The 23,624-nt window shown below is 41.0% G+C and overlaps 2 protein-coding genes across 8 annotated transcripts in view; one reads left to right on the forward strand and one right to left on the reverse strand.

The window, feature by feature from the left end:
* Window positions 1-23,624, reverse strand: part of rab18a (RAB18A, member RAS oncogene family) — a 204,476-nt gene that overhangs the window by 60,348 nt on the left and 120,504 nt on the right. For all 7 annotated transcript variants that reach the window (XR_009809881.1, XR_009809885.1, XR_009809882.1 and 4 more), the window contains one exon: window positions 10,492-10,542. The gene's annotated coding sequence lies outside the window, so the exon portion shown is untranslated. The remainder of the gene's footprint in view (window positions 1-10,491; window positions 10,543-23,624) is intronic.
* Window positions 1-23,624, forward strand: part of mkxa (mohawk homeobox a) — a 78,283-nt gene that overhangs the window by 17,139 nt on the left and 37,520 nt on the right. The window contains exon 4 of the mRNA XM_061922356.1: window positions 6,855-7,008. Coding sequence (XP_061778340.1) covers window positions 6,855-7,008 — 154 coding nt within the window. The remainder of the gene's footprint in view (window positions 1-6,854; window positions 7,009-23,624) is intronic.

The following is a 23,624-nucleotide window of genomic DNA, read 5'->3' on the forward strand; positions in this document are numbered from 1 at the left end:
CTTAAATACCCTGGCAGTGGCAATAAGCTTAAATGTTTGTATTTACATTTTTGGAGTTGATTTTCATCAAATATGCTATTTAACTGCTACTGTTTAACAAGGACTGATTTAAATTGTGTTTGCACAACAAATGTTTTGGCGCTTTTGTTCATGTGGGAGAATATTCCAATAAAGGTGCACTACACACTACTTTTGAATTCATTATTGGGCTTTGTGTATACAATGCAGTTAATCGCGATTAATCGGAGAAATAGTGCGATTAACTTCGATTACAATTTTTAATCGTTGCCCGGCCCTAATATATATATATATATATATATATATATATATATATATATATATATATACACACACACACACACACACACATGGTTATCCGGGTCTTTTCCGTAAACAGTAAGGTCCGGTGTATTCTCCGGCGCCCTCCTCTGAGTGAGGGGTTTCAGCCGGGAGTGGAGTATCAGCCCTCAGACGAGGTCGACTTGGGGGTGAGCCACGGCGAGTAATCTGCTTCTCGTTTAGGATGAAGGTGTTTGTTTTGGTGAAGGAGAGTAAAGAGTGGAGGAATGCTGCATGCGTCCAATGCCAGCAACACCGGGTCAGCTCGGGACTTCAATTACATTATTCTTGATTTTGTTGTTTACATTTGTCCGGGGGCTAACATTAATCAGTGGCAAATGACATCATGGATTGGTTATTTATTGCTTTTGCATTCGTACGAAAATGAGCGCGGACGACTAAATCGGAGCTCTAATCCCTGATAAACTTAATCATGATGCGACAAATTGTTTTCATGACAGCATTTTCTGTACCTTGAAATATTGTTGTCAGCTTGTTGGTTTGTGTGGTGTTTAGTAGGAATAAGCAAAAACTACACGAACGATTGAAACTTTGAAGATGTGCAATGCACATTTTGGTGCGAGTTGGAATAAAAATGCGGGTATAGTGACGTATTAGAAAATGGTTTGATCATTTATGTACTGCTCTGCTGCTTTTGGTTCGACAAGTGGTTGCTTATAGTTTGTTGTAGTTGTAATAAAACGCATGATGTGTTGCATGTATCATGATCAATATTAAAGTGACTCACTCCATCTGGCATGAAGACGTTTCCTGTTGATTCCCGGTAAGCACTCCATTTATGTCGAAATAGCTTGTCTCCAAGTTCCATATTTATAGCCTCAAAATGGCTTTCATCCAGTCTGCTCTGACGTCTCGCTCTTCCTTAGTGCTGGCTTCTATAAGCAGCGGTATACTCAGCTTAAAAAATATACCCTAAATTTACCCTAAAATAGTCGTCTCGGTTGTCTGTTACCAAGTCTGCCATGATTAGAAAACACACTCGTGTTTGATTCCGGAAGTAGGAACACACATGTTGCCAGAAGTCAGACGTGTGCTGCTATGGAAAAATAAATCTATGCGCGGAAAAATAAATCAGTCCCGGAAATTATTAAAATGACCAAAATACAGTAAATATTGTACACATTACATATTGTTATGAAGGTGTCAGTTACTACATTATATATATACTAGCAGTGTGTATATTGTACATATTACATATTGTTATGAAGGTGTCTGTTACTACAATATACATATACACTTACAGTGTATATATTGTACATATTACATATTAATATGACGTGTCTGTTACTACATTATATATATACTTGCAGTGTGTGTATTGTACATACTACATATTGTTATGAAAGTGTCAGTTACTACATTATATGTCTATACTTGCAGTGTGTATATAAAACATATTACACATTGTTATGAGGTGTCAGTTCCAACATTATATATATACTTGCAGTGTGTATATTGTGTGTCAATTACTACATTATATATATATATATATATATATATATATATATATATATATATACTTTTAGTGTGTATATTGTTATGAAGGTGTCTGTTACTACATTGTATATATACTTTCAGTGTGTATATTGTACATATTACATATTGTTATGAAGGTGTCTGTTACTACATTATACATATACTTGCAGTGTGTATATTGTACATATTACATATTGTTATGAAGGTGTCTGTTATTACATTGTATATATACTTGCAATGTGTATATATTGTACATGTTACACATTGTTATGAGGGTGTCAGTTACTACATTATGTATATACTTGCAGTGTGTATATTGTACATATTACATATTGTTATGAAGGTGTCAATTACTACATTATATATATATATATATATATATATATATATATATATATATATATATATATACTTTTAGTGTGTATATTGTTATGAAGGTGTCTGTTACTACATTGTACATATACTTGCAGTGTGTATATTGTACATATTACATATTGTTATGAAGGTGTCTGTTACTACATTATATGTATGCTTGCAGTGTGTATATTGTACATATTACATATTGTTATGAAGGTGTCTGTTACTACATTATATATATACTTGCAGTGTATGTATTGTACATATTACATATTGTTGTGAAGGTGTCAATTACTACATTATATATATTTACTTTTAGTGTGTATATTATGAAGGTGTCTGTTACTACATTATATATATACTTTTAGTGTGTATATTGTACATATTACATATTGTTATGAAGGTGTCTGTTACTACATTATATGTATGCTTGCAGTGTGTATATTCTACATATTACATATTGTTATGAAGGTGTCTGTTACTACATTATATATATACTTGCAGTGTGTATATTGTACATATTACATATTGTTATGAAGGTGTCTGTTACTACATTATATATATACTTGCAGTGTATGTATTGTACATATTACATATTGTTGTGAAGGTGTCAATTACTACATTATATATATTTACTTTTAGTGTGTATATTATGAAGGTGTCTGTTACTACATTATATATATACTTTTAGTGTGTATATTGTACATATTACATATTGTTATGAAGGTGTCTGTTACTACATTATATGTATGCTTGCAGTGTGTATATTCTACATATTACATATTGTTATGAAGGTGTCTGTTACTACATTATATATATACTTGCAGTGTATGTATTGTACATATTACATATTGTTGTGAAGGTGTCAATTACTACATTATATATATTTACTTTTAGTGTGTATATTATGAAGGTGTCTGTTACTACATTATATATATACTTTTAGTGTGTATATTGTACATATTACATATTTTTATGAAGGTGTCTGTTACTACATTATACATATACTTGCAGTGTGTATATTGTACATATTACATATTGTTATGAAGGTGTCTGTTACTACATTATATGTATGCTTGCAGTGTGTATATTGTACATATTACATTGTTATGAAGGTGTCTGTTACTACATTATATATATATACTTGCAGTGTGTATATTCTACATATTACATATTGTTATGAAGGTGTCTGTTACTACATTATATATATACTTGCAGTGTGTATATTGTACATATTACATATTGTTGTGAAGGTGTCAATTACTACATTATATATATTTACTTTTAGTGTGTATATTATGAAGGTGTCTGTTACTACATTATATATATATATATATATACTTTTAGTGTGTATATTGTTATGAAGGTGTCTGTTACTACATTATATATATATTTGCAGTGTGTATATTGTACATATTACATATTGTTATGAAGGTGTCTGTTACTATATTATATATATACTTGCAGTGTGTATATTGTACATATTACATATTGTTATGAAGGTGTCTGATACTACATTATATATATATACTTGAAGTGTATATATTGTATATATTAAGTTGTTATGATGGTGTCTGATACTAAATTATATATGTACTTGCAGTGTGTATATTGTAAATAGTACATATTGTTATGAAGGTGTCTATCACTAAATTATATATATACTTGCAGTGTTTATATATAACTGTGAATTCCAACAAGCAGAACTTTCAAGTATTTTTCATTATCTTTAAAATCTTTTTTTTTTTTTAAACTGTGTGTTCTTGTCCCCCCCAAAAAAGTGTAGTTCCCCTTTAAGATGTCCCCTTCCACTGGTATGGACAAAGTGTGATGTATCCATAAATGACAAACATGAACGCTCACGGAAAGATCAGAGCAAAAGTCCTGCAACATAACTTCTTGAAGTCTATTGAGCCTGATATGTTATTCTAGTACAACATGGAATAATCTTCTCTTCCAGTAAAAGGAAGAACAGGCTCAGGTGTCGTCTTTTATTGCGGACTGAGGTCAGCCTTGGAGCCAAGTCCTATCGAAAGTAGGCCGTGAGTGAATCCAGAATAAAAATAGAAGTCCACATTTATCAATGAGACTTGAGTGGGGAAAAGATGAAGTGGAACTTTCTGAAATTCCTCGCGGTGATTTGGATTGTTTCAGTCTGTCAGTTATCCTGAAGGATCCTAAATCTTAACAGTGGTGTACAAAAGGAGAAGAATGTCAATTGACCATGTTCAGTGCGGACTATTTCATTGAAATGATTGTACAAGAGAGTCCAAACTAGTGTTTCCTAACCATAGGTCCTCCAGAGCCATCAATCAATCAATCAATCAATGTTTATTTATATAGCCCCAAATCACAAATGTCTCAAAGGACTGCACAAACCATTACGACTACAACATCCTCGGAAGAACCCACTAAAGGGCAAGGAAAACTCACACCCAGTGGGACGCCAGTGACAATGCTGACTATGAGAAACCTTGGAGAGGACCTCAGATGTGGGCAACCCCCCCCCACCCTCTAGGGGACCGAAAGCAATGGATGTCGAGCGGGTCTAACATGATACTGTGAAAGTTCAATCCATAGTGGCTCCAACACAGCCGTGAGAGTTCAGTTCAAGCGGATCCAAGACAGCAGCGAGAGTCCCGTCCACAGGAAAAACTGTCAAAAACTGTTCTAAGCTGTAGTCTGTATGGGCCGCAGTGGTACTCGGGGGTAATACATACTTGCCAACACTCTCGAATTTTCCGGAATATTCCCGATTTTCAGTGCCTCTCCCGAAAACAACCATTCTCCCGATTTCCAGCCTGTCCTCACGTCCACTTTTCCTCCATATAAACAGCGTTTATATGGAGCCACGTTATAAAATCTATGGCTTTAAGAGAGTGCACAACTGCACACACAACAAGAAGGAGATTATTATATATGTCTCCGTTATCCATAAAGTAGATAGTACTTTATTTATTCCGTCAGGAAAATTAAAATTTTCAGCACAATCCCATTCAAGTTTAGACAAACATTACAGGGAGACAGAACAGGATCGCTGACGGGTCTGCCAGCTTCCAGCGCCCCTTACAAAAAAAGATGAGATACAGGTAAACAAGGAGGGGGGAGGGAGAAAAAAATAGAAGATTAAATAAAATGAAAAAATCGGTCTTAGCCTGGGCCCTGGAGAGGAGGTGCAGACTGAGGCCAAGGGAAAAAAAACAACTCATAGCCATAGTACACATCCCTCTTCCATGTGTGTAAGAGGGAAACATCAAACATCAAAGAACTCATAGGACATTAAAGACATTAAAGCAGCAGATACAAGCAGACACTTCTACATACAGCTATGAATAAAAAGTAAAAGAAACATATCCACTGTGGTGGCCGCTGGGGTGGAGGGAGCATGGCCAGAGACAGGAGCAGACCCAACAAAGCAACCAAGACAGCCGACTCCACTTTCGGCCAGTGTCCAGTCCGCATGGATGAGCGAGGATACGTCCAAGGTGACTGAGGTGTCCGACACCTGCTCACCCAGCCAAGACACCACGAAGCCTCTCCGTCCCAGTAGCTCAGTGCTAGCTCCGCAGTCCTGTCCCCTCATCCGCATCTCCTCCAGTCCCTCCAAACCGACTCCGGTGTGGCAGAGACCCTGCAGCTGGTCTCCATGGCCAAAAGGCTCCCGGGAGGCAGATCCAGAAGTCCACAAAAAAAGCACCACAGAGGTCACGAAAGTGCCACCCCCTTGTCACACAGTCCCAAAGGGTCCCGGACCAAAAGGCAAAGAAATATAATAAGACATGAAAACAAGAGGGAAACACAAAAGGATGACACAAGAGCACAGAGCTCCTGCCTACAGCAGCCACTACAGCAGCGCCATCTTGGGAAAAAAAGTAGGCAGGGACAGAGCTATTTCTCAGCGGGTGTTTATTCCAGCCGCCACGTTAATACACTGACACACAACATCTGGAATCCCATCATGGATTGCTTCAAAATTACGGCAAGTATTAATGTCCAAAAAAAAAGATGGTGACGGAGAATAGAACCAGGACGGACAATTCAACCCTTAACTCACTACATTCCTGCAAATTAAATGTCACAGACGCTGCCCATACCTATGCTCCTTCATAGGCGGTGCTACTGGCTGCAACCACCTCAACTGACTCCTCTTGTTTACTTTGAAATCCCCCCGGATGACGGAGCTTCTCACCCTCTCTCTAAGGGAGAGCCCTGCCACCTGGCGGAGGAAACTCCGCTGTGATCTTATCGTTTCGGTCATAACCCAAAGCTCATGACCATAGGTGAATTGAATGTAGATCGACCGGTAAATTGAGAGCTTTGCCTTCCGGCTCAGCTCTTTCTTCACCACAACGGATCGATACAGCGTCCGCATTACTGAAGACGCCGCACCATCTCACAGTCCACTTTTCCCTCACTCGTGAACAAGACTTGAACTCCTGCACTTGGGGCAGGGTCTCCTACCCAACCCGGAGATGGCACTCCACCCTTTTCCGGGCGAGAATCACGGACTCGGACTTGGAGGTGCTGAGTAAACCAAGTAGATGAATAAGATGATTAATTCAGTGGTATTATTGGAGTGATTTGTTGTGGAAAAGTTGGGCCCCCCGAGGTCAAAAAGGTCTAAACAATAACGCTGTATCTACCTCTGTTTGCTCGTCTAGGTTTCTAATTGGTTCGCCAACGCCAGGAGACGCCTGAAGAACACGGTGAGGCAGCCCGACCTGAGCTGGGCGCTCAGAATCAAGCTGTACAACAAGTACGTGCAAGGCAACGCCGAGAGACTGAGCGTCAGCAGCGACGACAGCTGCTCAGACGGTACGACATCCACACACTCCCCGCTCTCAGGGGCCTTGCATTGACCAAAGCAGCCTTTTTGCCGACGGGGACCAGGGATTCTGTACTTGGGCCCAATCCCAATACACCCCCTCACCCTACTTTTTAGCCCTATCCCTACATTTTGTGCATTCCCCTGAAGGCAATGGGTCTAAGTAGATCCATCTTTTTCCGCTTATCCGAGGTCTGAGCAGAGAAGCCCAGACTTCCCTCTCCCCAGCCACTTCGTCCAGATTTTCCCGAGGCATTGAGTTATTCCCCACACCTTGCTTCGTTTTTGCGATCCAGACTAAGTTGTGGGAAGGCTGAGGTAAGGTTTATTCAGGTGTACTGGAGAGGAGGCTACGCCGGATAGTCGAACCTCGGATTCAGGAGGAACAGTGTGGTTTTCGTCCTGGTCGTGGAACTGTGGACCAGCTCTATACTCTCGGCAGGGTTCTTGAGGGTGCATGGGAGTTTGCCCAACCAGTCTACATGTGCTTTGTGGACTTGGAGAAGGCATTGGACCGTGTCCCTCGGGAAGTCCTGTGGGGAGTGCTCAGAGAGTATGGGGTATCGGACTGTCTTATTGTGGCGGTCCGCTCCCTGTATGATCAGTGCCAGAGCTTGGTCCGCATTGCCGGCAGTAAGTCGAACACATTTCCAGTGAGGGTTGGACTCCGTTTGTAATAGTTGTGACTGGGAAGTGTTTAGTATAATTTGGGGAGAGTCCGCTCCTGCCCTGCTAAACGAATATCTCTGCTCGATGCTGAAGCATTGACTACATCGCTCTGAAGTCTGAATACGCACTGCTGATTGGCTTTGTATGTAACCAATCAGATGGTTGTGTGGGCGGGACAATGAGGCAGAGACAGAGGCAGAAAGCAGAGCAGCTTGTGAAGACTTCTGCTTCCGAACTCGTTCGGTATGCCCGCGTGCCGAACCAAAACCCCCGTACCGAAACGGTTCGATACAAATCCACGTACCGTTACACCCTTACACACAACACAACATACAAAATAAACATGTAAAGCTCACTTTATTAAGTTATTCCTCATCCACAAATCCCTTAAATTCTTCTTCTTCAGTGTCCGAATCAAACGGTTGGGCGAATACTGTTGCGATCCGCTACTTGGATCACCACATATGTTTCATACTTCCAGTTGTTGTATCACTGTTCTACACTCTTACTTCCTGTTTAGTCAGTCACCATGGTTCCTCATTGATCCCACCTGCTAATCACGGTTTCTGCACACCTGTCACTTTTGATTACTCACCTATTTAAGCCCGTCCCTTTTCGTCATTCTTTCTGGTACTCTTAATTTGCCTTCCAGCAACATTCACGACTGTCTTCTACCCGTATGTATTTTCTCGCTAGCTCTTAGGCTAAGCCACTCGATATTCCAGCTTTCATGCTGAATGTTTTTTTTATTTACTCTTTTGTGTGCTTCGTGCCAAGTATAGTTTTTGTATTTTCTATTCCTAGCTTTCATGCCAGCGCCCTTGGTTTATTTTTGTCTGTTAGCTCCAGTGTTTTTGTTCATAGTCTGTTTTTGTTAAGTGTAATAAATCATTTACACTTACCGTTGCTGTGTTCATGCCGACGCATCCACGAAGGGACCAATTTGGCATCACCATGCCAACCAGTCGTAACAAATACTTCTTCTTCTACGGGGGAAAATTAGGTCGGCGGCTGCTTACCGTAGTTGCGAGACCTGTTGTGGCTCAATATTGGTCCATATATAAGGCGCACCGGATTATAAGGCGCACTGTCAGCTTTTGAGAAAATTTTAGGTTTTTAGGTGCGCCTTATAAATGATAAATAATAAATGGGTTGTACTTGTATAGCGCTTTTCTACCTTCAGGGTACTCAAAGCGCTTTGACACTACTTCCACATTTACCCATTCACACACACATTCACACACTGATGGAGGGAGCTGCCATGCAAGGCGCTAACCAGCATCCACCATCCTGATGGATGCTGGTTAGCGGTGGTTAGCCATGCAAGGCGCTAACCAGGATCCATCAGGAGCAAGGGTGAAGTGTCTTGCTCAGGACACAACGGACGTGACGAGGTTGGTACGAGGTGGGGATTGAACAAGGGACCCTCGGGTTGCACACAACCACTCTTGCACTGCGCCACGCCGTCCTCAAATGATCAAAATTAACACGCTAATGTTAGAATGATAACATAAGAAAAGTTAGTATATTACTAAGATGGTGTCAAGTAACAAAAGCCATGTTATCGGTTTCAAAAAGTAAAATGAATGACTTTTTAAAACGCCGCTGTGTACACGTATGTGGTGTAGCGCCAAAAAACCTTTGCGTGCTGGCCCAATCACATAATATCTACGGCTTTTCACACACACACACGAGTGAATGCAAGGCATACTTGGTCAACAGCCATACAGGTCACACTGAGGGTGGCCGTATAAACAACTTTAAGACTGTTACAAATATGTGCCACACTGTCAACCCACACCAAACGAGAATGACAAACATTTCGGGAGAACATCCGCACCGTAACATAACAGAACAAATATCCAGAACCCTTTGCAGCACTAACTCTTCCGGGACGCAACAATATACACCCCCGGCACCTCCTACCCACCCACCTCAACCCCGCCCACTTCAACCTCCTCATGCTCTCTCAGGGAGAGCATGTCCCAAATTCCAAGCTGCTGTTTTGAGGCATGTTAAAAAACATAATGCACTTTGTGACTTCAATAATAATATGGCAGTGCCATGTTGGCATATTTTTCCATAACTTGAGTTGACTTATTTTGGAAAACCTTGTTACATTGTTTGATGTATCCAGTGGGGCATCACAACAAAATGAGGTAAAATAATGTGTTCATTCCACGACTGTATGTATCGGTTGATATCGAAATCGGTAATTAAGATAAGACTTGGACAATATCGGAATATCGGATATCAGCAAAAAAGCCATTATCGGACGTATTTACTTTTTAGGTTTTAACAAATATAATTAGCTGAAAAAGCTAGCATAAAATATTGGCATAAAACAGTTAACGTACTTCCGAGATGGCGCCAAGTATGGAAAGCCATATTTTAGGTTTATACAAATAAAATTAACTAAAATAATATTATAAAAATGTTAACATGCTAGAAGATATGGTGCGTTCCAAATGGACTTATAGTGCGGAAAATACGGTACTTGTGTGCAAAAAATATTTTTAACTCAATTAGGTGAAATGACGTAATCTCCCACGGACACTGGCTTAGTGAATATTGGCAAACATGCTACGGACTCTAAATGTGTGAATAACGACTACAACAATGCAGCTGAGCAAGAAACTACTATAGAGACCGACATTATTAATAAGAACATATAGATAATTAAGTACGCACAATAAACACAATTTAGTCAGTTCAGTACAAAAGGTTTGTGTTTAGAGTTCAAAGGGAAAAGGAGAAAGAATAAATGGATCAAGTCCAAGAAGTGACAAATCACTGTCTCCTACCGTGAAGTGGTGGGTTGGTAGCTCGCCATCATGCCAGGAAGGTGAACAAACCTAAACAGGTTCAGAAAACACTAATTAGCAATCACATATTGAGTAAACAACAGGACAACTCCATGTCTATACATGAAGTCAATACTGCCACATGTCACACAGCAATATCAAAACATCACAGGTAAAACAAAAAAATAGAATATTGCGCAGAAGTCTAAACTAATATGATATAAAATCATTATTTATCATTTTGATGATCATGGCTTACAGTTTTTGACACTGCAGGATTTTGAGATTTTCAATTCAAAGGCTGAAAGGTCATCCATTCATCTATTTATTTTCTACCGCTTGTCCCTTTTGGGGTCGCAGGGGGTGCTGGAGCCTATCTCAGCTACAATCGGGCGGAGGCGGGGTACACCCTGGACAAGTTGCCACCTCATCGCAGGGCCAACACAGATAGACAGACAACATTCACACTCACATTCACACACTAGGGATTATTTAGTGTTGCCAATCAACAGGTGCATGTCTTTGGAAGTGGGAGGAGCCTATCCCCAGGTGCATGTCTTTGGAGATGGGAGGGGCCTATCACCAGATGCATGTCTTTGGAAGTGGGAGGGGCCTATCCCCAGGTGCATGTCTTTGGGAGTGGGAGGGGCCTATCCCCAGGTGCATGTCTTTGTAAGTGGGAGGGGCCTATCCCCAGGTGCATGTCTTTGGAAGTGGGAGGGGCCTATCCCCAGGTGCATGTCTTTGGAAGTGGGAGGGGCCTATCCCCAGGTGCATGTCTTTGGAAGTGGGAGAGGCCTATCCCCAGGTGCATGTCTTTGGGAGTGGGAGGGGCCTATCCCCAGGTGCATGTCTTTGAAGGTGGGAGGGGCCTATGCCCAGGTGAATGTCTTTGGAAGTGGGAGTGGCCTATCCCCAGGTGCATGTCTTTGAAAGTGGGAGGGGCCTATCCCCAGGTGCATGTCTTTGGAGGTGGGAGGGGCCTTTCCTCAGGTGCATGTCTTTGGAAGTGGGAGGGGACTATCCCCAGGTGCATGTCTTTGGGAGTGGGAGGGGCCTATCCCCAGGTGCATGTCTTTGAAGGTGGGAGGAAGCCGGAGTACCCGGTGGGAACCCAAGATGATATCAAAAGAAGGCTCGAAATATCTTGATTTGCATGTATGAGCCTCCATCATATATTAGTTTCACCTTGTCAATCCATTTACTGGAATACACAAACTTTGCGAAAAATTTCAAATTTTTTGATTGTCACCAAATGATACACGCATTGCACATCACTAATATCCATTGGCAATTTTCTTGAAAAAGTCCCTGATCGATCATTGCCGATTGATGGCTTTTGATTAAAATGAGATTAACCTTTAAGTTAATAATGATCACTTCCATTGTGGCAAATTAAGTGCGTTTCTAAGTTAATATCGTAAGTATCATTAACAGATATTAAGTGTTAGGACGATGCTAAACATGTTACACAGAGAGCAATAACTCAATAGCTAATTGAGCAGCTTTGCTGACTAGAAACAACAAAATAAATGAGATTAACCTTTAAGTTACTATAAATCACTTCCATTATGGAAAATTAAGTGCGTTTCTAAGTTAATATCGTAAGTATCATTAACAGATATTAAGTATTAGGATGATGCTAAACATGTTACACAGAGAACAATAACTCAATAGCTAAGTTATCAACTTAGCTGGCTAGAACCAAAAAAATAAATGAGATGAACATTTAAATGACTAATAATCACTTCCATTATGGCAAATTAAGTGTATTTCTAAGTTAATAGCTTAAGTATCATTATCAGATATTATCAAGTATCAGAGCGATGCTAAACATGTTACACAGAGAGCCGTAGCTCAAAAGCTAAGTTATCAGCCTAGCTGGTTAGAAACAACAAAATACATGAGATGAACCTTTAAGTAAATAAGAATCACTTCCATTATGGAAAATTAAGTGTATTTCTAAGTTAATACCTTAAGTATCATTATCAGATATTAGCAAGTATCAGAGCGATGCTAAACATGTTACACAGAGCGCAACAGCTCAATAACCAAGTTATCAGCTTAGCTGGCTAGAACCAACAAAATAAATTAGATGAACCTTTAAGTAATAATAATGACGCCCATTGTGGCAAATTAAGTGCATTTCTAAGCGTATACCTTAAGTATCATTATCAGATATCAAGTATTAGGACAATGCTAAACATGTTACACAGAGAGCAATAGCTCAATAGCTAAGTTATCAGCCTAGCTGGTTAGAAACAACAAACTACATGAGATGAACCTTTAAGTAAATACGAATCACTTCCATTATGGAAAATTAAGTGTATTTCTAAGTTAATACCTTAAGTATCGTTATCAGATATTATCAAGTATCAGGGCGATGCTAAACATGTTACACAGAGAGCAACAGCTTAATAACCAAGTTATCAGCTTAGCTGGCTAGAACCAACAAAATAAATTAGATGAACCTTTAAGTCATAATAATGACGCCCATTGTGGCAAATTAAGTGCATTTCTAAGTTTATATCTTATGTATCGTTTTCAAGTAATACGACAACGCTAAACATTAGGGGTGTGGGAAAGAGTATATTCGAATACGAATCGCGATTCTCGCGTTGTGCGACTCAGAATCGATTCTAATTTTTTTTTAATCGATTTATTTATTTGTTTTATCAATCCAACACAACAATACACAGCAATACCATAACAATGCAATCCAATTCCAAAACCGAACCTGACCCAGCAACGAGACACAAACACGACAGAACAAACCAAAAGTAGTGAAACAAAAATGACGACAGTATCAATATTAGTTATAATTTCAACATAGCAGTGATTAAAAATCCCTCATTGACATTATCATTGGATATTTATAAAAATTTAAAAAAGAACAAAAGTGTCACAGTGGCTTACACTTGCATGGCATCTCATAAGCTGGACAACACACTGTGTCCAATGTTTTCACAAAGATAAAATATGCCATATTTGTGGTTCGTTTAATAGCTAAAAAAAAATTTACATTATTGCAATCAGTTGATAAAACAATTAAAAATATATATATATTTTTTTTAAATCTACTACTCTGTTAGCATGTCAGCAGACTGGGGTAATCCTGCTGAAATCTATGTCTTGAATGAATACAGAATCCTTTTGAATCGGAAAAATATTGTTTTTGAATCGATAATCGCGTTGAATCGAGAAAAAATCCATATATAATCTAATCGCGACCCTAAGAATCGATATTGAATGGAATCGTAGGACACCCAAAGATTCGCAGCCCTACTAAACATGTTACACAGAGAGCAATAGCTCAATAGCTAATTGAGCAGCTTTGCTGGCAAGAAACAACAGAATAAATGAATGCTTAAGGAAGTGTAGATGGAAAGGGACAAGTGGTACAAAATGGACGGACGGATGGAATAATGCTACGCGGATTGATGCTACATGTAATATGGTAGATATGGTGTTTTTTGATTGATTGATTGATACTTTTATTCGTAGATTGCACAGCTCAGTACATATTCCGTACAATTGACCACTAAATGGTAACACCCCAATAAGTTTTTCAACTTGTTTAAGTCGGGGTCCACGTTAATCAATTCATGGTACAAATATCAACATAATACACTCATCACACAAGTTAATCATCATAGTATGTACATTGAATTATTTACATTATTTACAATCCGGGGGGTGGGATGAGGAGCTTTGGTTGATATCAGAACTTCAGTCATCAACAATTGCATCAACAGAGAAATGTGGACATTGAAACAGTGTAGGGATGCACCGAAACGAAAATTGGTGGCCGAAGCCCAATAAAAATTAAACGCTTGGCCGAAGGCCGAAAACCGAATAATGAATGCAGTTTTTCATAATTTTTTTGATATTGCATAAATAGCCTAGAATAAATATTTGGACATGTTTTTCAATTTTTATTGAATAAAGACATTTTTTAAATATTCCAGTAGCCTTTGCTTTTCAAAAAAAGCACAAAGTTTTTCATTTATATTAGGCCTTCAAACAAAACATGCATTCAAAAAAAAAAAAAGTGCATTAAAGTGGATAAACCCACAACAAATGAATTATTGTTATTTTGGCAAAAGTCTGCTTAGCCACAGTAGATATGCTAATAATGTAAACAGAAGGCTTAAGTAAATCTCAATAGGTGTGTGCTTGTAACCTCATACACTTATACAGGTAGCCTACACAACAGGCTAATAATGTAAACAGAGGCCCCACTAAATCTCAATAAGTGTGTGCTTGTAACCTCATACACTTATACAGGTAGCCTACACAACAGGCTAATAATGTAAACAGAAGGCTCAAGTAAATCTCAATAAAGTGTGTGCTTGTAACCTCATACACTTATACAGGTAGCCTACACAACAGGCTAATAATGTAAACAGAAGGCTTAAGTAAATCTCAATTAAGTGTGTGCATGTAACCTCATACACTTATACAGGTAGCCTACACAACAGGCTAATAATGTAAACAGAGGCCCCAGTAAATCTCAATAAGTGTGTGCTTGTAACCTCATACACTTATACAGGTAGCCTACACAACAGGCTAATAATGTAAACAGAAGGCTCAAGTAAATCTCAATTAAGTGTGTGCATGTAACCTCATACACTTATACAGGTAGCCTACACAACAGGCTAATAATGTAAACAGAGGCCCCACTAAATCTCAATAAGTGTGTGCTTGTAACCTCATACACTTATACAGGTAGCCTACACAACAGGCTAATAATGTAAACAGAGGCCCCACTAAATCTCAATAAGTGTGTGCTTGTAACCTCATACACTTATACAGTAGCCTACACAACAGGCTAATAATGTAAACAGAAGGCTCAAGTAAATCTCAATAAAGTGTGTGCTTGTAACCTCATACACTTATACAGGTAGCCTACACAACAGGCTAATAATGTAAACAGAGGCTCAAGTAAATCTCAATAAGTGTGTGCTTGTAACCTCATACACTTATACAGGTAGCCTACACAACAGGCTAATAATGTAAACAGAGGCCCCACTAAATCTCAATAAGTGTGTGCTTGTAACCTCATACACTTATACAGGTAGCCTACACAACAGGCTAATAATGTAAACAGAGGCTCAAGTAAATCTCAATAAGTGTGTGCTTGTAACCTCATACACTTATACAGGTAGCCTACACAACAGGCTAATAATGTAAACAGAGGCCCCACTAAATCTCAATAAGTGTGTGCATGTAACCTCATACACTTATACAGGTACACAACATATCCCAACGTCACCGCGTCCAAAAATTGCGTCACACGCCACTATTTGGCCTTGTTTTTAACTCATTCCACCGAAGGCCGAATGTGTCTTTTTTGGCCATATTCGGCCGAATATATTCGGTTACCGATTAATCGGTGCATCCCTAAAACAGTGCAAGTCTTACTTAGTAGGATATGTACAGCCAGCAGAGAACATAGTGAGTTCACATAGCATAAGAACAAGTATATACATTAGAAGTACATTTGAGTTGTTTATAATCCGGGGAGATGGGATGTGAATGGAGGAGGGTATTAGTAAAGTGTTGAAGTTGCCTGGAGGTGTTGTTTTAGAGCGCTTTTGAAGGAATATAGAGATGCACTTACTTTTATACCTGTTGGGAGTGCATTCCACATTGATGTGGCATAGAAAGAGAATGAGTTAAGACAGGGGTGCCCATTACGTCGATCGCGAGCTACCAGTCGACCGCGGGGGGTGTGTCAGTCGATCTCCAGCCAGGCTTTTAAAAAAAATAGACCTAAAAATGAGTGATCATCAATCTTCACCAAGACGTCACTTAAATGACATTCACGGTACCGGAGGGTCTTGTGAGATGACGCTGGCTGCTGCAAGATCATTATTATGAAAATATGACCGAGAGGAAGGCGGGAAACACTTTTTATTTCAACAGACTCTCGCGCCGTACCTTCCGTCGAAACTCTAAAGGCCGACTGCACATTTCCTATCTTCACAATAAAAGCCCTGCTTCATGCTGCCTGCGCTAACTAAATACAGAGTCTCGGAAAACTGGCGTGCACAAGCGATCCCTCAGAAAGCTGGCGTGCACATCACTTGTGCACGCCAGCTTTCCGAGACTCTTATTTTGTTAGCGCAGGCAGCATGAAGCAGGGCTTTTATTGTGAAGATAGGAAATGCGCAGTCGGCCTTTAGAGTTTTGACGGAAGGGACGGCGTGAAAGTCTGTTGAAATAAAAAGTGTTCCTCGCCTTCCTCTCTGTCATTTTTTCATAATAATGAACTGGCAGCAGCCAGCGTCATCTCACAAGACCCTCGGGTGCCGTGAATGTCAATCAAGCAAGCTACGGAATTTGCCGCCAATGTTTTTCTTGTAAAGTGTATGGAAGCTGGATGAATTAGATGCCAAAAACCAACCACTTTCATGTGGTATTGTACAGAAAGGACAACTTTTTTTCTCCTCCATTTGAAAATGTGGGCGTTATCATCATTACTGTCTGATTCCAATCAATGCGAGTCATCAGAATCAGGTAATACACCAACTTATATTCTTGTCTTTGTGGAAGAAAGACATCTATATGTGTTACACATGCTTGTATTATCATTAAACACATTTAACTTGTTTACAAAAATGTCTCTTTCATAAATAAATAAATATAAATGATATATATAAATGAGGTAGATCCCCTCGAGTTGGTCAATTGAAAAGTAGCTCGCCTCCAGAAAAAGTGTGGGCACCCCTGAGTTAAGACCTTTGTAAGATCGGAATCTGGGTTTAACGTGGTTTGTGGAGCTCCCCCTGATGTTGTGGTTATGGCGGTTAAGGAAGTAGTTTGACATGTACTTCGGTATCAAGGAGGTGTAGCGGATTTTATAGACCAGGCTCAGTGCAAGTTGTTTTACTCTGTCCTCCACCCTGAGCCAGCCCACTTTGGAGAAGTGGGTTGGATTGAGGTGTGATCTGGGGTGGAGCTCTAAAAGTAACCGGACTAGCTTATTCTGGGATGTTTGGAGTCTAGATTTGAGGGTTTTGGAGGTGCAAGGACCCAGCTAAGAGAGTCTCAGGCTTCAGCGTCTCAGTCATTAAGACACCCTGCTGAGCCAACCTCAGTCTGCAATTGGGAAGGACTGCCTCTCTTCCCAGCTCTGTATTTACTGCAAACGCACGCTGCTTCCTGGCCACGGGGACTAAATACATGGACAACAAACATACACACTGGCCCGGTGAGAGCTAGAGCGGGGAGCAAGAACGCTGCGGCGTCAGGAATCTTGAATTATTTTTTTTTGGAAGGCTTTAGAGGCTGAGCGTGCGGCGGGAGAAGAATGTTGTTTGCATTGTGTGCGCCACATGCCATTGTGCAAGCAGTGGCTCGCTGGATCTCACACACTCTTCGCCTCTGTCACATTATGGTTGTCAACTTCTCCGCGGCTTAATCCCACATTTGACCCGTACGCTGAAAAGGCCGACCCTGCTTTTGCTCCAGAAGCTATTTATGTGGACGGATGACCTCGCTGACCCCAACATGGTTTTGGAGCTCGACTCGCACGTTTCAGAAGGAAAGAAAACATGTTTTATTACACTGCTAGGACATGAAAAACGTTTCACTAACAAAAGGTACGGGAACCGAATCGTACTTTTACAAACCCCGTTTCCATATAAGTTGGGAAATTGTGTTAGATGTAAATATAAACAGAATACAATGATTTGCAAATCCTTTTCAACCCATATTCAGTTGAATATGCTACAAAGACAACATATTTGATGTTCAAACTCATAAAGTGAAGTGAATTACATTTATATAGCGCCTTTCTCCATAGTAAAAACCCAATATCTAAGTTACATTTAAACCAGTGTGGGTGGCACTGGGAGCAGGTGGGTAAAGTGCCTTGCCCAAGGACACAACGGCAGTGACTATAGGTTGGCAGAGGCGGGGATCGAACCTGTAACCCTCAAGTTCCTGGCACAGCCGCTCTACCAACCGAGCTATACCGCCCCAAAGTATAAAGAGTATAAAATATAACGACTAAATCAGGGATTGGGAACCTATGGATAAACATTTTTTTTTTGCAAATCTTTAACTTTAGAATTTGATGCCAGCAACACGTGACAAAAAAGTTGGGAAAGGTGGCAATAAATACTGATAAAGTTGAGGAATGCTCATCAAACACTTATTTGGAACATCCCAGAGGTCTCCCGTCCAAAGGCAAAACCCTGTAACTCAATTTTGGTCAAAACTGGCTGATGATAATTTCGGAGTTCCTAGGTCAGGGGTCGGGAACCTTTTTGCTGAGAGAGCCATCCATCATCCAACATCTTCCGCTTATCCGAGGTCGGGTCGCGGGGGCAACAGCCTAAGCAGGGAAACCCAGACTTCCCTCTCCCCAGCCACTTCGTCTAGCTCTTCCCGGGGGATCCCGAGGCGTTCCCAGGCCAGCCGGGAGACATAGTCTTCCAAACGTGTCCTGGGTCTTCCCCGTGGCCTCCTACCGGTTGGACGTGCCCTAAACACCTCCCTAGGGAGGCGTTCGGGTGGCATCCTGACCAGATGCCCGAACCACCTCATCTGGCTCCTCTCCATGTGGAGGAGCAGCGGCTTTACTTTGAGTCCTCCCGGATGGCAGAGCTTCTCACCCTATCTCTAAGGGAGAGACCCAAACTCATTTGGGCCGCTTGTACCCGTGATCTTATCCTTTCGGTCATGACCCAAAGCTCATAACCATAGGTGAGGATGGGAACGTAGATCGATCGGTAAATCGAGAGCTTTGCCTTCCGGCTCAGCTCCTTCTTCACCACAACGGATCGGTACAACGTCCGCATTACTGAAGACGCCGCACCGATCCGCCTGTCGATCTCACGATCCACTCTTCCCTCACTCGTGAACAAGACTCCTAGGTACTTGAACTCCTCCACTTGGGGCAGGGTCTCCTCCCTAACCCGGAGATGGCATTCCACCCTTTTCCGGGCGAGAACCATGGACTCGGACTTGGAGGGGCTGATTCTCATTCCGGTCGCTTCACACTCGGCTGCGAACCGATCCAGCGAGAGCTGAAGATCCTGGTCAGATGAAGCCATCAGGACCACATCGTCTGCAAAAAGCAGAGACCTAATCCTGCGGTCACCAAACCGGAACCTCTCAACGCCTTGACTGCGCCTAGAAATTCTGTCCATAAAAGTTATGAACAGAATCGGTGACAAAGGACAGCCTTGGCGGAGTCCAACCCTCACTGGAAATGTGTTCGACTTACTGCCGGCAATGCGGACCAAGGTCTGGCACTGATCATACAGGGAGTGGACCGCCACAATAAGACAGTCCGATACCCCATACTGCTGAGAGAGCCAAGAAGCCAAATTATTTAAAATGTATTTCTGTAAGAGCCATATAATTATTTTTTTTAACACTGAACACAACAAAACGCGTGCATTTTTAAGAAAGACCAACATTTCTAGAGAGGTCTCTTATGCTTGGTAATAACATTGTTATTCTGAAGCTAACTGTGGAGGGGGCGTGGCCTGCGAGCCTGCAGCAAAGCAGGCTGTTGCCAGGACAGGCCTCGAATTCAGCGACAGATGCGTAGAAGGCCCACCTGGGCCTTTTTATCCGATCACCTGTCGCTATGTTATAAGCAGCGAGCCAGGAGGAGAGACGGGCTTGGGGCTAGAAACCAGAGCGCGAGCGATAACGAAAGAGAAAAAGACAATTGCTGGAAAGCAACTGAGAGACTTATTGAAAAATAAAACAATATTGTAACCCTGAAACTGGCTCTCATGTCAGTGCTTGGTGGTCTGAAGAACCCCCAGGAGGACAAGTCCGACACTAACCAATAATAAATAAATGGCTTCTTACCAACTTCTTGAAAATGAAAATGCATGACAATATTTTATATTTTGAACGTTATTTTTAACACTGTGATTACAAGTGGAATTAAAGCTGCAAGCAGCGTTGGTCGGGTCCGCCTTTGGCTGCTGCCCCCGAGACCCACGGCCGGATAAGCGTTAGAAGACGCCTTGGAGACACTATTTTGAGAATCTAATGCATTGTGAAAGTAATGCAGTTGTTGTATTGAAGTGAAAATACTGGACTCTCACACTATTATGTTAGATCCACTATGGACTGGACTCTCACTATTATGTTAGATCCACTAAGGACTGGACTCTCACTATTATGTTAGTGAGAGTCCAGTCCATGTTAGATCCACTAAAGACTGGACTCTCACACTATTATGTTAGATCCACTATGGACTGGACTCTCACTATTATGTTAGATCCACTATGGACTGGACTCTCACAATATTATGTTAGATCCACTATGGACTGGACTCTCACACTATTATGTTAGATCCACTATGGACTGGACTCTCACTATTATGTTAGATCCACTATGGACTGGACTCTCACTATTATGTTAGATCCACTATGGACTGGACATTCACTATTATGTTAGATCCACTATGGACTGGACTCTCACTATTATGTTAGATCCACTAAGGACTGGACTCTCACTATTATGTTAGTGAGAGTCCAGTCCATGTTAGATCCACTAAAGACTGGACTCTCACACTATTATGTTAGATCCACTATGGACTGGACTCTCACTATTATGTTAGATCCACTATGGACTGGACTCTCACAATATTATGTTAGATCCACTATGGACTGGACTCTCACACTATTATGTTAGATCCACTATGGACTGGACTCTCACTATTATGTTAGATCCACTATGGACTGGACTCTCACTATTATGTTAGATCCACTATGGACTGGACATTCACTATTATGTTAGATCCACTATGGACTGGACTCTCACTATTATGTTAGATCCACTATGGACTGGACTCTCACAATATTATGTTTGATCCACTATGGACTGGACTCTCACTATTATGTTAGATCCACTAAGGACTGGACTCTCACTATTATGTTAGTGAGAGTCCAGTCCATGTTAGATCCACTATGGACTGGACTCTCACACTATTATGTTAGATCCACTATGGACTGGACTCTCACTATTATGTTAGATCCACTATGGACTGGACTCTCACAATATTATGTTGGATCCACTATGGACTGGACTCTCACACTATTATGTTAGATCCACTATGGACTGGACTCTCACTATTATGTTAGATCCACTATGGACTGGACTCTGACTATTATGTTAGATCCACTATGGACTGGACACTGTAACTATTATGTTAGATCCACTATGGACTGGACACTCACTATTATGTTAGATCCACTATGGACTGGACTCTCACTATTATGTTAGATCCACTATGGACTGGACACTCACTATTATGTTAGATCCACTATGGACTGGACTCTCACAATATTATGTTAGATCCACTATGAACTGGACTCTCACTATTATGTTCGATCCACTATGGACTGGACTCACTATTATGTTAGATCCACTATGGACTGGACTCTCACTATTATGTTAGATCCACTATGGACTGGACTCTCACTATTATGTTAGATCCACTATGGACTGGACACTCACTATTATGTTAGATACACTATGGACTGGACTCTCTCATTATTATGTTAGATCCACTATGGACTGGACTCTCACAATATTATGTTAGATCCACTATGGACTGGACTCTCACTATTATGTTCGATCCACTATGGACTGGACTCACTATTATGTTAGATCCACTATGGACTGGACTCTCACTATTATGTTAGATCCACTATGGACTGGACTCTCACTATTATGTTCGATCCACTATGGACTGGACTCACTATTATGTTAGATGCACTATGGACTGGACTCTCTCACTATTATGTTAGATCCACTATGGACTGGACTCTCACTATTATGTTCGATCCACTATGGACTGGACTCACTATTATGTTAGATCCACTATGGACTGGACTCTCACTATTATGTTAGATCCACTATGGACTGGACTCTCACTATTATGTTAGATCCACTATGGACTGGACTCTCACTATTATGTTAGATCCACTATGGACTGGACTCTCACTATTATGTTAGATCCACTATGGACTGGACTCTCACTATTATGTTAGATCCACTCAACATCCATAGCACTGGTCGCCCAGGGGGCGGGGGTCCCCACACCTGCGGTCCCTTCCAAGGTTTCTCATTGTCCCATTGGGTTGAGTTTTTCCTTGCCCTGATTTGGGATCTGACCTGAGGATGTCATAGTGGTTTGTGCAGCCCTTTGAGACACTCGTGATTTCGGGCTATATAAATAAACATTGAAAGTCGCCGTGTTACTTTCCGAACACATCAGGCAGGTGAAACTAACGAGTCGTCATGGTAACCAAACAAGGGAGTGTAAACAGGAACTAAAAGAGTCCAACAATAACAAAGACCACAGATCATGACAAAATACTACGTTGGTACTTCTCAATGCTGTCGAGGCGACAAATATGTTTTGTCTTTCCAAATAAATCCTACGAACCTATTTAAAAGGCTTCGAAAAAAAATTACGAAAGGCTTAATAAATTTCAACTAACGTCGAATTTCCGTTGGCGAGGCGGCTGAGAAATGTGAGCACAAACCACAAAGTGCTGCTCGGCTCTTTCCAATCCATCCACTGCACTTGGAGAGCGTACAACAACCATGAAAGTGCACGGCTAAGCTCATCGAATTAAAAACGAGTCCTCCACCTGATGAAAGACGCACGGAAAGTCGGTAAAAAAATGCTCTGGAAACTCCAAAGTCGCTAGGGAAGTTAGCACCGAGCCTTTCGTAATGTTTTTGCTGCTCGGCTCGAAGCCTTTTAAATCGTTTCGTAGGATTTATTTGGAAAGACAAAACATATTTGTCGCCTCGACAGCATTGAGAAGAACCAACGTAGTATTTTGTCATGGATCTGTGGTCTTTGTTATTTTAGTTCCTGTTTACACTCCCTTGTTTGGTTACCATGACGACTCATTAGTTTCACCTGCCTGATGTGTTCGGAAAGTAACACGGCGACTTTCAATGTTTCATCCGTCGATGTTTATTCATATAGCCCTAAATCACGAGTGTCTCAAAGGGCTGCACAAACCACAATGACATCCTCAGCTCGGATCCCACATCAGGGCAAGGAAAAACTCAACCCAATGGGACAATGAGAAACCTTGGAAGGGACCGCAGGTGTGGGGACCCCCGCCCCCTGG

Source organism: Nerophis ophidion, linkage group LG15, assembly GCF_033978795.1.
Source record: "Nerophis ophidion isolate RoL-2023_Sa linkage group LG15, RoL_Noph_v1.0, whole genome shotgun sequence".
In the NCBI taxonomy this organism is placed as follows: domain Eukaryota; kingdom Metazoa; phylum Chordata; class Actinopteri; order Syngnathiformes; family Syngnathidae; genus Nerophis; species Nerophis ophidion.